Raw genomic sequence first — 15,589 nt, 5'->3', positions numbered from 1 at the left:
AAAGTGTATTTTTATGACTCTCACAACCTACTAACTTGTAGCCACAAAAGGGAATTAAATATTGCATGGACAAACTACAGTTTTTGTTGTCTAAGCACCAACCTTTAGTTTCTACAGTCACACCACACTGGAAAAAGATCAAAACTCTGGACAGATCAGTTGAGTGACAAAATCTAGATTTGCAAAAACACTTCTATAGTATTAAATGCTTGCATTCTTGAAATATTTAAAAACCTGGGCTCATGTCTTAATTTGTACTGCAAAATGAAGTTTGTATTTGCACACATTTCAAATGTGTGTTTTATAACTGGTTGCTCTATTTTCACAGTGGTCATTAGAAACTACTCGCAGCAACAGATAACTGAACAATATTTTAAGTATCTAGTATGGAAAAGCTTTGTGAAGCACAACAGTTTATAACCAGCACCTTCCTCTTTACAGTTCTCTTTACAGTTTTTGTATTCTTTTAAATTCTGTTCTAGAACATATTTTTAAGAAAGTTGTTCTTTCCCACAGTGTTTTTTCTTAAACACAAAAATACATCTGAACAAGACTCAGAAAGTTGCATCCGTAAATAAAATATTCTCTCTCAAAGGAACATGAGTTAACATTCACATTACTTTTGCAATCTGAGATACTTATTACTAGCTCTTATACTTACACTACCACAGCAATAGACCAAATCTTTCCTTAGACTTCTTTCTACCGAAAGAGAGGTCATGTAAACTAGATAGCAACAAAGAACCACATGCAAGAAGCTCATACAGTCTGAACACCTCTGAATTCAACTTTCATTCTCTGATGCTCATCATGCAAAAGCACAATATAGGACTGGTCACCAAATCCGACCATCCATGACAGTGAAGGACCGTGCACTTTGTCATCACCACAAACTACCTGTTAGTTGGTAAATTTATTTTTCCTAATTCTAGGAGAGAATGACTCATGGATCTCACTTCTTCAGTGCAGAAAAAAAAGCAAAAAAATTCCTCCTAATTTCTAGCCTAAGTTTATTCAAACTGATGGTGGAAAAAGCACCAAACAAGAAATTTAACTCTTTAGAGTTCCTTCTTACAGTTGGTCAGCAAGAAGTGATGCAATCCTTTACCACTCAGTAATTCAGGGTGACCTTCAGCACTCCGTTTCATTGCTAACACATTCTATTTCACAGGCAGCCCGCTTATGAAGTACAAAAAACCCGATTCTTTGTTCATTTATTAAGCCACAAGGACTTTTGCTTTTCTTGAGGGGGGAAAAAAAAAAGCCAGTACTTGCCAAAACATACTCTAGTAATACAAAGCAGATGATCCTTTCATTTGCCTCAAATTACAAGTAACTTGTTTTCAATCAGCAATTGCATACAATTCCCAAACTCAGTTACATCATCTGGTTTGATAGTTATCACATACGTCAATCGCAAGACTAAAATGCTGACACACTCTAGTTTGAAATGGCAACATGATGTAAGCACTCAAAAAAAAAAAAAGTTTGAGAATAGCTATGAAACTTGATCCATACTAAGTTTGCTGCATTATATAACATCAAATATGGAGGAAATTGCATTATTTTATAATAGAAAATTCTGTGTTTAAAGATTTGGTCAGGAAAGAGATTAAGCCTTACCTCTGGTTTACTGAGACTGGATGACACAAGAGAACCTGATCCCACATCCAGATCCCACTGTTTTTTCCCACTGTTTTCTGGATCCAGTGCAGCAATTCGTCCATCCAAAGTGCTGATAATTACTAGAGATCTGCAAGTTGGAAGCATTCACAGTCAAAACCACAGCAGTATGGAGTTTATCTGTTAGCTGTTTTCTGTATTTAACACAGTGCAACTCCAACTTTAAAGTTAAGTCTATACATTCTGCAAAACAGCATTTTAACTTGGTAGCTCTACCTAGACCAACAAGAGAGAGTAGAAAAATTGAAGTCTCTGGCTGGATGTCGTAAACTAATTTACATGCTACAAGACACTTTCAGAGTTCAGTTTCAGGGGAAGGTAGTTGACTTTTTGCTACCACATGTAGGTGTTACCACTACAACACTGAACGAGATCATCTTTTGAGATATTTATGTGAACAGTATAAATCCTGTATTTTCCAGTCCCTTCCACGCTGATCTATAATATGTCCTTTCAAAACAATCAAAACCTGAAACAATTAACCCAGCAAATCAGTACATAAGAAACAGTAAGTCGCAACTAAGTTTTCAATATCTCTGGATGAAACATCAAAATCCTAGAGATTTGACAAGTCTTAGAATAAAACAAGTCTCACCTAAGGCACACACAGGACACTAGAAACAACCTCCAATGTCTGCAGACAACAAAGCAAGCAAACAGCCTTATGCCTATCTGTTGGGGGATGCATGGTAATGGCAGGCTAGCTGTTGATTTCTACAGCGCCTGAAGCGCATCAATTTTAGTAAATCCTGTTTCTTACACAGCAGTACAATTAGAATAAGCCTTTCTGACTGGGCTAGAATTCAAGCATTAAAATTAAAGAAAAAAGCCAAAAAAACCCCAAACCAAAAAACTAAACAACACATCAGAGACAAAACACTGACAAGGCATTTTTGAAGGGCCTTTTTTCCTTGAGGATTGTTTCACTCTGACCTGAAAAAGCTAGGATGTGTTGGCAGCTTTGGTTTGCAGCAGGCTCACCGATCTTCAAAGGCTGTGGGAGTAGAGCTTGCTCACTTTACAGACTGCTTGCACTGAGGGGGGCTGGATCTAGTGACCCAGAAGGACCTTTATAGACGTTGGTTTCAATGAGAATAAGGAACTGTGCAAATAAAACTGATGGGTAGATTAACTATTTTTGAGTAGTGGTGAAAGGGCAGGGGGGAGGTAACGCACACACAGACACGTATATGAATCGTTACTTTAAACAATAAGGAACACTAAATTATTGTGTAGAACTGAAGCCAAATATATTTACTTGTCCAAAGTTACCAGTGTAGTAAGCTGAAGTTTAGAGAGGAAATGATGGGGGCTATCGTTTTTCTTTAAAGAGGGGAAAAAACTAAAATCGTGATCTTAAAAACATGTTCATGGATAGTGGCTTATTACATCACCTATAACAAAGGTCATGTAAAACATTGCAGTTTTACATGTAAAAGTAACCCACACATTTTATAGGACCTTATACTGTACTATAGTACTATATTGTTAATAAATAGAAAATTAAATACATCTTTAACCTGTACCAAAATAACGTAGCAGCTACTACTTCTGAAGGTGGCCAAGCATCACATTCCTCCAAAAGCTTAGTTTAAGCAACTGTTAGAAAAATACCAATTGTGCAAATATTTGAACAGTAGAATACATCAGTTTTTAAGCGCTGCGTACATACAATTATTCCAACTGTACAGAAACCAAGACCAGGTTAATAATAAACTGGATTGCAGGAGACTATCTGTTCTCAGACACCATAAACAAATGTTCACACACTGAAGGCCTTGGACACACATTTAACAGATTCTGTTTGCTTTCTGGTAAAACAATTTATCTGCAGCCCTCTAGCATTGCATAAAAATATTACTCCAAGTGGGTCTATTTAAATTTTATGCTGATCCAGCTGACAACTAGGTTATAAAAAAGGTAGACATGTAGCTAGAACGGAGGGAATTTTGGTAGCAACACTGTAGAGGAGAAAAATCCTAAAATCGCACTGTGAAATGTTTCCTTCCCATCTACTCCCATTGTTTTCCTTTATCTAATTCTTCTCGCTTGACTTCTCCCTCAAGTAACAAATGTTTTATGCCTTTGTATCTTACCTTTCTGTATTACCCTTCCCCACCAGATGCAAACCTCAACCTTCCCCAAGAGTTCTCCCATTATTTAAGCCTCGCCACTGCCACCCAAGACAGCAGTTTTGGAATCTGTACCTGCATCATGACCTCCAGTCACCCAGACTGTGGTGTAACTGCACTTATGTTTTAAGTTTAACTGATTAGGAAAGGTGGGGCAGGGGGGAATCATGCCTTCAGAGGGAACCTTTGTACCAATAGCACAGGCTTTGAGAAACTGGTTTAACCGACTGCTTCTGCATACCCTAAATATCCTGACTTCTCTTGGGTGCAGTGGTACTCTCTATTAGTCCCCTTGGCCACCAGCTCTATAATGGACTGTTTCACAAACTCCACCTACTGAGCGAACACTTCGATGAGACATCGGAACAGGACCGGATCAGCTGTACCCGAATCTTGCATGTGGCTACCTTTAGAACTGGAACTAGGTACAAGAAAAGCATTCACTTCTCTCTTTAATAAGTGACTCACTTTGACCTAAATAGTCATGTTTCTGGTCCCATCTTCATCTTGCTCTTCAACAATAATCATGCGTGTCAGAAAACAACTGCTAAAAATCCTTACTCTTGTAATAAAAATCCTTCATTACTTTATTTTTCTATAAATTAAAATCTTAATACCTGTTCTCCCCATCTCTGACCAACTCCAATGAGTTAAAATCCTGTCACTTGAACTCTAATTGGTATAAGATCTGCAATTTGCTACACTTTCTCACTATCAGATTTTCCTTTTTACAAGTTTCCCCCCTTCCTCTGTGAGATTCCACTGCTTGCAGCTTTACGTACTGAGAGTATTAAGTGGTGACAAGAGATCTTGCCATCTTTCAGATAGTCTAATCAAGCACTAGATTAGTACATTCTGATAAAAGCAGTTTAGGCAACTACTTCAAGAAACTATTTCAGAGCTTAAAAACAGGCAGGCAACTTGCTTTTTGTCACCCCACAGTGCTATCATAAGTTTTCTGTAGCGTATTATGCCCAGTTCTTACAGCAAATTCTTACAAACACCAGTAGAATACAGCCACAATTCAAGAATAAAGAGCTGTCCTTTTAGCCATCTCTTTGCAAACCTTTGCTGGCTGAAGAGCTTAGGATTGTACCTGCAATTCCATTACATGAAACTGAAATAGCAATATTCTGGATACATCTGTGGGCACCTAATCAACAAGTTGCAAGGAAAAGGAGTTCCCACATTAGCTTCTATTTTGGTTAAGCCTGATAAACTATTCTCTGCAAATCAACACCACCTCCTAACTGGGGTAAAGCTTAAAGACTATCTTGACCAAAGAAGCCAGCTTCCAACAACATACAAGTTTTCTAAGAACACTACTGAACTAGACCTCGATTCTGCATACCATCCCACACAAAACACAAAATATTACTCAACTTAAGGTCAAAGGTAAAAAGGTCAAAGGTCACAACTATAATGCCAAGGAAGCGAGGAGGATAGAGACAAACAGCATCAAGGCTGCAAATTCCTGAAACAGCAAGGCATTTGTTGAAAGTAAATCACAGACTGTACTAGAGAGTGAATCACATCACACACATACTAGAGAAGGAAAAAAAAAAAACCACCAACAGAAAACCAGAATTGCAATAGTCTCCACAAGCCTGGACCAGAACAAAAAGATACAGAAAGGAATCACTCCAAACTAGGCAGTTACTTAAATCCCAGGATCCATCAAACCGGGCACCTGAAAAATGAAAAATGAAGTAAAATGGTGAAGACACTTACATACTTCACCTTGCCTCTAGCTGCTGCTCCAGAACATATTATGAACCAAGTGATGGAGAAGAAATGTACAGATGGCCAGCAGAAGGACTAAAGCAAGGGGCCAGTACAACATAGCACATACAAAGGTATCCGTAATCACAGCAGCTGGCAGAGACTAAGCTAATACTACATAGTCAGATTTTATTTGCACTTTGTCAATATGAAAACACATCTGGACATACTTCCCCCAGCCAGACCATCTAAAAACAGCCTCTATGGATAAATGAAAATGTTTTCTTACCATTTCCTATTGCCTTTTGCTCACAGGCATGAGCTTGGTATTGAAGTGCAGTTATAATGTTCCCCCTTGAAACTATGCAAAGTATCTACTACAAACTTCCACATATATTGAAAAAAGGCCAGTCCCGGGCCTTAAAACCATTGTTTATAACCCATCATGAACACAGCCCACTTTTTAAGATCAGGTGGCCCGAGCACAGCTCTGTTCTACTTTACAGATGTGAAGTTATCTGATTTACCTATGAACAGAAGAAAAGGGCTAAGATTGCAAGGGAGGATGTAAACAGGATAGAGGAGGAACACTTATTTAGATCATCTACACCCTTTCGTTGCACAAAAACTTTGTATTTATTCAAATAAGTTGGTTTTGTTAGAAAAACAAAGCAGAACCTATCATCATTTTGGTACAACATTTACTACTACTCCTGTTTCAGTTAAAAAAAAAAAAACAACCAAAAAAAAAACCAAAAAGAAAACCCACACAACCCTAATACTCTCAACCCTCAAAAGCCATTTGGGACATTGCAAATATGGCTGTTTGTCCAACTTGAAATTGGAATAGCTGTTTAGAGTTCAAAACCTGCATGTTTGTATGTAAAGAGCACAGTAATTCACCAACCCTCACATTTTCTTCTAGGAAGTTAAAAAAATCCTCAAACCCAAGATGGTTATATTCATCTGCCTACAGTAAAAACAGTTGGGGTTTGGGTTTGTTGTTTTTTTTTTTCCCCCAGATTATACCGACCTGTTATATTACAAGGATATTTAATTGCTGAAGAACAATTAGCTGAGGTGAGTAGAGATCTCACAAATACAGATGAAAACAATAAAGAAATGCAGGAAAATACTATGGCCAGGCAGCCATTCTATTTTTATTTGATGACAACAAATCTATTCCTATGTACTAATCAATTAGAGAACAGCTACATTTCATCTCAGGCTGAAATTACTAAATTGAACATCTTTAGTGTATTTTACTTAGTTCTAGTAGTTAAAAAGAAAATTCATTTTTAAATATTTCCAGGGCTAAATAAATGGAGGTCTTATTAAAAATTGAATACAGTAGAACTGTAATAACCTAGGTAGGATTTTGATGACCTGATACACAAAAGAATGATCCTGTTGCTAATAGGTAAATAGATTTTCCCCAAAGAAAACAGGGTGCCAAGTTATCAGGCAGTTTCTTGCTCTAAGTGAATGCTCGGGTATACTAACAAAAAGCTTTGGGCTTTTCATTTTTAGAACAGGTTCTCGAATATAGTAGGCATTTAGTCATGCTCTTCCTTTAAACTCTGGCTGTGGCTTATCACCTCATCTTTCTCAGCCAATTCAGAAACAGACTGGAAACAGCTCAGTAACATTTCTGCACTTGAGTCATTCATTAAAATCTTCCTTTTGCCAGAGCTTCTTGCCACACACAGCTATTAAGTATTTTATTTCCTCTTGTTATGTTCTGAAACTTGTTCGGCAATTTGTCTTACATGTTTTGCTTCCCTTCAAGCGTACCCCAGTGTCTGTGTTTAACAGACAATTAAGTAAACAGGAGAACTGCATTTTCTTTAAAAGAAAAAGAAAAGATGACAGAAAGGGATACGATGCTCTGACCAACTGTGAGTTGCAGGTGTTAGAAAGAGTTTAGACTACCGGTACAGTGCTTTTGGGTCTCCTTCCCGCAGACAGAGCACTGCCACCCGGTAACAAGTCAAGGAAGGGATGGAGACTTGGTATTATTGCCAGGGTAAGTAGACTGGCCAGATGTCACATAGCATGACATCCAGCAGCTTATTTGTCTAAGAATTAAGGCACCCTTTCTCCCTACTAACAACCATAGAAAAGAACAAGTACCTTAGCCGTGGTGAGGTCCTGAAATACCCTTGGCGACGGTGAGGTCGGTGAGGTACTGAAGTACCCCGTCCTTGCTGCCACAGCCTCTCCCTCGCCCCTGGGTCCAGCCTGTCCATCACTGCAGCGCTACTTCCAGCCCCACCACGGGACTCATCTCTTCTACCCCTTCGCCTCTCCTCCCACCTTCAGACACCTCCCCGCGTGTCCCTCCAGTTCAACCCCACGCACTAGCTTGCAGCACCCTGGTTTCTCCACGCACCCTCCTCCCAACGCACCGCTCCCTCTACCAACAACCTACAGCCCAACTCTCCCGCCTCCCTTCTCCGCTCTCCCCACTCCACCCCTTCTGACCCTACCAAGTGCTATTCCCCTGCACCGCACCCCTCCAAGCCCACTCCTGCACGACCCCTTCCCCGCACACGACCCCCGGGACCGTGCAGCTCCCTTCCCACGCACGACCCCCTCCCCAGCACCCCCAGCTGCTGATTCCCAGCCTGGACACAGCCCCCCCCCCCCCTCCCCAGCACCCCCAGGCACCGACCCTGGACGCTGCTCCCCTCTCCCCTGAGGCACTGACCCCCGCCCCGAGTACCGGCCCCCGTCAAGCACCCCAAACCAGGCGCTAACCGCCTCCTCAGCATCTCCACGCACTGCCCCCCGACCCGGACAGCCGACCCCCCCTCAGCAGGCCCAGGCACTGACCCTCATCCCAGTCACCCACATGCCGCCCACCTGCCGCCGGTCCGGGCCTCTCCGCTCTCCTCAGGCTCCTGCTCGCCCGGCGCTGCTGGGGCCACACCGGCCTCATCGTCCTCCACCGTCACGTCAGCGGAACCGGCCGGCAGGGCGGCGGGAGCGGCGGCCGCCCCCAACCCGAAAGCGGCCTCCGTAGCCGCGGCATCGCCCGGCGGCGACTCGGCGCCGCCCGCCGCTACCCTCAACAGCACCAGCAACGTGAAGGCGGACAGAGCGCTGCGGCACCGCGGCCCCCGCATGGAGGGGCCCCGCCTCGCCCGCCGCCACCAGCCGTTAGGACATGAACGCTGCCGCCGCTGCCAACGCCGCCGCCACAGAATGGGCGCCCGCCTCGCGCCGCAGCCCTCCCCGCGGCGCCCCGCCCCGCGCCCCGCCCGCCCGTCCGCCACGTACCGGCACTCCGCGCGCAACCGCCCCCGACACCGCCGCCCGCCCCTTCGCGGCGGGGAGGGAGCCCATTGGGCCGGCGCCACGCCGCTCCGCCCGCCGCTTCCTCTTGATTGGCGCGGCCGGCAGCGAGGGCGGGAAGAAGCGGTGTTTGTCAACAGAGCCGCCGGGCCAATTGGAGTCACGCCGCTGTCTCCCCACCCTCTAACCGCTACCCCGGCCAATCGAAAGCGCATGATTCACCGACCTGCTCTGGGATTGGCGGAGCCGGCGCGCCACACGTGCTCCTGACTGGCGAGAGAGGCGGGGAGGCCCCGCCCCTTCCCGGCCGGCCCTCCGCCGGGCTGGAGACGTGGCTCTTCCTCCGTGTCGGCAGGGCGGGCCACCGGCGCGCACCACCCGGCGCCCGGGGGGGTGGGGGGGGCGAGTAAAGGGCCCCTCCGGAGCGGAATGGACTCGTCGGGCGGGAACGGCGGAGAGCGGCTCTCCCCGGCCCCGGTCCCGGTGCCCGCCGTGCCCCCCGGGAGGTGTGAAGGAGAGACCGGCCGAGGCGAGGACACGCATACGCATACCTGTACCCACACCAACACATAACCGGCTCCGCTGAGGTGCCTGTAGCGGCCATCTCTCTCCCGAGGCACCTTCTCCAGCCGAGCGCCTTGTCTCCTTCGGGAAAGGGCATGGCAGGATCAAGCGCTCCCCTCAGGAGCTCACTCCCCGGTTAATGGCTGCCCCGGCTGGCCTGGCTCCAGCTTGGGGCAGGTTGGGTAGGTACGTATGCGACACAACATGGTGACCAGTAGGCCCAAGAACGGCTGCCCCAGCATGTTGGCCAAGCGTCGCAGCAGCCTCGGGAGCCACCTGTGGCACATTCAACTTGTGTCTCCTCCCTGTAATCACAGGTTTTGGTTTCCTTTATCAAGCAGGTAATGCTTCCTTTAGGGGCCATTTTTCCCCCCTTCCAGCAGTTATCATTATCTCCCTTGCTCTGGGGAGCAGGAAGGGCTGCTCCTTCAGTTCCCATCACCGAGGCTGGCTGTGGTCCACACCAACTGCATGCCTGTGGCCTGCGCTGGATCATGCCATGACTTCTGCTGCTACCGTGAGTCTTTTTGTGTCAGTATTCATCCCTGTAGAGGTAGGTATGTAGTTTATCAAGCCACACCTTTATCTTCTTAGTAACAAACCAAATTAGTTACCAACTCTTTAATTCTCATTGTAAGGCATATCCTCCAGCTCTTAAATTACAGTGTTCTGTCCCTCCCCCTTTTCCAGTTTTTTCAGCATTGCATTTCAGAATATGGAAATTAGGATGCTGTGTTCATCTGTATGCAGGTATAGAAAAGGCTTTAGCATACCCCTAGGTGTGCCTCCCCTTTGGATAGGGGCAAAGGCTGACTGTAGGCCATTAGAGAGCACACAGCACTTTTCTTCCCCTGTGTACATGTGCATACCTGAGATGCGAGGCTTTGCATTTGACTGTCTTATGAGGCAGTCCCTTTATCCAGATACAGTTTACCATGTTTTGACCAATGGCCCTTGTCATCCTGATTGAACCATGCTGCTGATGCAGATGTCATCTGCAAATTGTATTAGGAGCGATTTTGTATTTACTTCCAAATGACTAATGAAAATATTGATTACGTACATGTGTAGTATAGCATACATGATCCTGGAGGGATCCCATTAGAAGTAGCCTTATTCAGTAACAGTTATAACTGTTCTGAAAAAAAAAAATCTATGTGGCCAATGTTTAATATAACTTAACTGATGCTTTATTACACTGTTTTTTAAATTAAAATATTGTGCAGTTCTAAGTAAAAATCCTTTAAAAACTTTATTACACCTTCCAGAGGAAATGGAATTATTTGTTGTCTTTTTGAAGCATGAAATGAGATTTCTATTAGATGTCTAACTGGCATCGCTAATTCTTTAATCTGAGTCACATACCAACTTTTTTTGGTATTTAGCCAGGAACTGTTCTTACATCTACATTTACTACATATCATACGACTGTCCTTTCTGAAGACAGATACCAAACTGGCACTTTTTTAGCTTTCTAGAATTGCCCTAGTATGTCAAGGTTTACTAAAGGTGAACGTCGACAGCAATGGGTCTCCACAGCCAGCTGTTTGAGAGCTACTGGGCCACAGTTATCCCTAGAAGACAAGAGCTTCATTGGTCACTAATGGACTGAAATTTATCACATCACTGTTCAGTAATCCACCCACATATCTTCCTGCTTCTTTACAAACATAGATCATAAATGTTCAATGAACACTTCTGCATCATTATTGACATATGAATCATGTCCATCTAGTAATGGGCCTGTACCATTACTAGGGTTTTCTGGGATTTAGCCTTGCCAGCTATGGATTTCCTTTGATGTGCTTCACTTCCAATAACTACTCTGCTTCTCATAACTTCTCATTTATACCAACACTTTTTTATTTCCCGCTTTCCCCATTTTGGCTATTTATGTTTCATTTTTAATCACTCTCTCCAGTCCACTAATAAAACAGGAATTGTCAATGTATTTTCTCTCTTGATTTTGAAATTGTGGCTCTTTGATCGCCCAGTGAACTCTTTTTAGAGAGCTTGTAATCGTCATTTTTAGACTTCAACCTAAATTTTTCTTCCTGCTTGCACTCTTATTTTCTGACGAGTTGGAAATACCGCTCTTTTAAAGCACCAGATGTATGCAAAGTCAGGTCATGAACAGTGCTCCCCAGACAACCACTGAATTGCAATCCAGAGGTTTTGGGGTTTTTTTTACTTACTTCATTATAACAAAGTCCGAAGAGTTTACCTTGTGCTGCAAGGTAAACTCTTGTCATGTCATAAACAGCTCATGTCATTTTTAGTAACTCAAATGACATTTTATTATTTTACCCATATGGTCTTGTGCTAATATTTTCTTTATTTAGATAACTCCTCTCCCTTGAGTGTCTACCCATTCATATGTTTCTAAAGAGTAATCAAATTCCTTCTGTTTTGCTAGGCAAACCAAGCCAAAGGTTTTTATTCTTCCCTTACACTTTTGGCTCTCTGCTCCCCTGTTCATCTCGCTATCCCTCCCCTGCACCTGTTCCCATTTAAATTAATCTTTCTTGCACAGCGATGTTTTGAACAGTCATGTTGAAGGGTAACTCTATCTAAATTTTAAACTCGTTATTTTTATGGCCTGCGCAGAAAAACTAGTTCTGTGCCATGCTTTTTACAGTAACTTATCTTGTCCCACTAGTTATTCAAGGGGGTTAGAGACAGATAGGCAGTAACGACAGTCCCCAGCAAGGTTCAGAATATCAGAATACTTCACGAGTAGACTTGCACTTCTACCTTTGTGCTGATTCATGAAGGTTTATTACACTTAAGGCAAAACAATAACAGCCTTGTGCAAGTATCCCTATCACACCCATGAGTATTACCTCATTTTCTTGTATTTCCTCCCACCCCCTGCCCCAGATCAGCAGTCTTCCAATTGCAGCCTTTTATTTCAGGGGGACTCTAACAGTTTTCATGAGAGCACACGTTTTCTTCTAGAATCCTAGATTCCTTACCACCGAGGCATAAGGAATAACAGTCGTAATCTAAAAGCTCTTACTTTTCAGTTTTGGAAACATTCTAAGGCATGGACGATGTTATTCACAAATCCTTAAGACAAACACGGCAATACAGCCCTATAATTTTCTCTCTGTATTAAAAATTTTTGCCAACAAAACCAAACTTCCTGCTTTTTGCAAAGCATGACTCACATTCTCCATTCTGTTTTGACTGACTGACATAAGAGATCTATTTCAATCATATGACAATAACTTTAAATCTGACCAGCCTTTTATGTGGAAATCAAAGCCTGTTCTTGCAGGATGGATGGATGTTAATAGGAATGGTGTTTTACATAACTCCACTAAAGATCTGCCTGCTTTTCTTGAATAACTTGCTGTCAGAGCAGTGAGGCGCAGCAGCGAAAGCCCAGCATGCCACCTCGTGGCTGCCCTGTACCAAGGGCCATTCGTAGTCCCCTGCAAAAGGATCATTTATAGCCTGCCTTTTCCCCCAGGAGAATTCAGACCATCAAAAAGCTTTTTGCATATGTTGTAATTCGTAATACCAGCACCCCTGCTGATGTCTTTGCACAAGCAGAATAAAACCAAGCAATTCTTCATCCAGCAGATCAAACCAGAGATAAGCAGTGAAGTAGGTGTTACTCAGAAGAAATGTCACTGAACTGGAGTTTGCAGGATGAAAAATTAGGTAGCAAGAATCTAATTGCTGGGACATGACAGGCTTGGAGAGCCACAGCCAACCAGAAAGAGAGTTCATCTGGAAAGGTGAGTTAGAGATGTTTGATCTTCCACTTGGTTTCTCCAGTGTGTTGGTGAAGTTTTACCTTCATAGGTCTTGTTGTTTTTTAGCTGTTTCATGCCTTATCAAATGAGAGAGACAGACAGTTAATTGGATGAACACGTCTGACACCCAGAGGCTGTTGTGCCTTCACTAGGATTTCACCCAGGCTAACATGCACTTTTGCAACAGGTTTAAGCTGGGCTAAGTCTCCCATAGAAGATGGTCCTACAGCCTTCCCACTCCCAGCTGATTGATCTTGCTGCCTTCCTCAGGAAAGGTCAAGGAAAACTGACCTTGATTTTGCTGGTTGCTTTACCTTTCAGAAGAAACAGCTCTGCCAACACATGGAAGTAGCAGGAAAACTTGGCAAGCGATGGACCATAGCGTGGGACTACTCCTTTTTTGGGGACAGTGGTGTCGTAGACCGGAAGAGCTTAAGCCAGTTACAAAAATCCCCTTCAGAGAGATGTTATACGTTAAGTTTGGCTGAGATAGTTCAACCTCACTCACTTGGCAAAAAGAAATTGCTTTTTTTGCCTGCGTGGCAAGGTGAATCAGCGGAGGGTCAGAGGAATGCCAGAGCCAGCATAAACTCTGTACCCAGGTTGAGAGTGGATGGTGGGTGAAGGGAATAAAGAGCAGGATCTTCCCTCTTTGTCAACAGCAAGCTGTTAATCTCAGCTACCGTGTAATTTCCTAACATGTAATTTCAGCCTCAGATGCAGAATTCAGCACCCAGGATCATGCAGCCAGCCTTACCAGCCTGATGGTCCGAGCTACTCTGTTCATCAGTGTGGCATTTCACGAAGGTTAACACCTCGCAGTTACCGCCCTGTTCAACAAGCAAAATGTCTGTTCAAACAAAGCAGGTTCAAACACCTCCCGCTGTACTGAAGCAGAGAGGAGGAGAGTTGGCTCCCGGAGAGGCTTTGACATGGGACAAACACAGGCTTGTACAAAAGGACTTTGAGCTGTTTGCAAACAGAGCTGGTCATTGCTGAAATGTAAAGAAAATCCATTTCTAAAATGTCCAACGCCTCCTTTTTGTGCATAGGCAAAGCTCAGCACACCAGAAATGAAAGATTTTCCTGCATTCGCTGAAACTGTAACTCACCAGCAGATTGAGATAAATTGCTAACAGAAAGCCCCATTATCTATAAGTGGAAATGTTTGTGCTCCTCCAGGCAGATGCTCTGCAGGATGTGTTTGAAGCCAAAGCCATCAGCCATTGCTGTGAGGATACAAACAGGTTTATCACCCCACACTTAACTTCTGGGCTAACACTCCCCACTCCGGTGGGATTTGAGAGATGCCCACACGTAAGGATGGGCTTCCTGAATCAGTGTAAAACCCCCACGACTGTTTTTCATTTCAGGCAGCAGTGAAACATTTAGGATGCTGAACGGAATAACCCCAAACCCAGTCAAGCTGCTCCTTCAGTTTTGCCATTAACGCGTCATGGAAGAAAACAGTACTTAGGTCTGATTCTTTCCGAAATATATATCCCACTAGATGTGCGTATTTACACTTTAAAATGGGGAACTTGCAGGAAAGATCGTTGCCAGCTAGCAGGAAACACCGAACGACTGTATAGCAATCACATGCTGCTCTTAATAGCAAGTCACCTGCTCTGCGCAGAAAGGTAAAGCCTTACCGCTGAGATAAGCCTGGGTAATGATAATAGAGTCTTTGTTGAAATACCACCCCATTGTTCAAAGAGTGGTGTCCCGAGCCAGGGAAAACAAAAGGAAACGTTTTTAGCCCTTAAAAAATCACAGCGGAATCACAGAGGTTGGCAACAAAACAAGTCAGTCATGCACAGAATTAAAAACAAACAAAAAAAAAAGCCACCAGCGGCCGTTCTGTTCTGTTGTGCAAATCAAAAAAAAATATTCAAAAAAAAAGATTATTCTCTTTGCATTGTGGTCCATGGAGTGAGGAGTAAGGGGTAAATACCTGCAATTCTCATCCATCTTGGTGGGACTGCAGCCTGGAGAGAAACTGAGATGCCTGTGCATGGCCTTAACCTGGCTCCTGGGACTGAAAGTGCTGGTGCAGAGGTCCTTGAAGGTTGATCTGCCTCTCTAGTATTTTTCAGGAACAGTTTCATAGAATCATAGAATGCTTTGGATTGGAAGGGACCTTTACAGGTCATCTACTCCAACCCCCCTGCAAGAGCAGGGACATCTTCAACTAGATCAGGTTGCTCAGAGCCCCATCCAACCTGACCTTGAATGTTTCCAGGGATGGGGCCTCCACTACCTCTCTGGGAAACCTGTGCCAGTGCCTCACCACCCTCATTGGAAAAAATTTGTTCCTTAAATCCAGTCTATCTGCCCTCCCTTAGTTCAAAACCATTGCTCCTTGTCCTGTCACAACAGGCCTTGCTAAAAAGTCTGTCCCCATCTTTCCTATAGGCTCCCTTTAAG

General features: G+C 43.8%; 1 protein-coding gene and 1 long non-coding RNA gene across 5 annotated transcripts in view; one reads left to right on the top strand and one right to left on the bottom strand.

Annotated features, from left to right (window-relative positions):
* The window catches only part of EIF2AK3 (eukaryotic translation initiation factor 2 alpha kinase 3), a 45,803-nt gene extending 37,031 nt beyond the window's left edge, over nt 1-8,772 (bottom strand). Inside the window, exons 1-2 of the mRNA XM_075499506.1 lie at nt 8,403-8,772; nt 1,624-1,753 (exon numbers count right to left, since the gene is read on the bottom strand). Of these exons, the coding sequence (XP_075355621.1) occupies nt 1,624-1,753; nt 8,403-8,665 (393 nt within the window). The 5' untranslated portion in view covers nt 8,666-8,772. The remainder of the gene's footprint in view (nt 1-1,623; nt 1,754-8,402) is intronic.
* Nucleotides 8,773-9,153: 381 nt separating this feature from the next.
* On the top strand, nt 9,154-15,048 carry LOC142408850 (uncharacterized). 4 transcript variants are annotated; one of them, XR_012775435.1, is made up of 3 exons: nt 9,154-9,580; nt 9,737-9,915; nt 10,869-15,048. It is a non-coding gene; the product is annotated as an uncharacterized LOC142408850 (long non-coding RNA). The 4 variants fall into 4 exon arrangements; XR_012775438.1 differs by having other exon boundaries at nt 9,737-9,951; XR_012775437.1 differs by having other exon boundaries at nt 9,737-13,144; nt 14,345-15,048.
* Nucleotides 15,049-15,589: the final 541 nt, after the last annotated feature.

This window comes from Mycteria americana, chromosome 4, assembly GCF_035582795.1.
Source record: "Mycteria americana isolate JAX WOST 10 ecotype Jacksonville Zoo and Gardens chromosome 4, USCA_MyAme_1.0, whole genome shotgun sequence".
Classification (NCBI taxonomy): Eukaryota; Metazoa; Chordata; class Aves; order Ciconiiformes; family Ciconiidae; genus Mycteria; species Mycteria americana.
The sequence above is the reverse complement of the archived record's forward strand: the minus strand, read 5'-3'. Positions and strand labels throughout refer to the sequence as shown.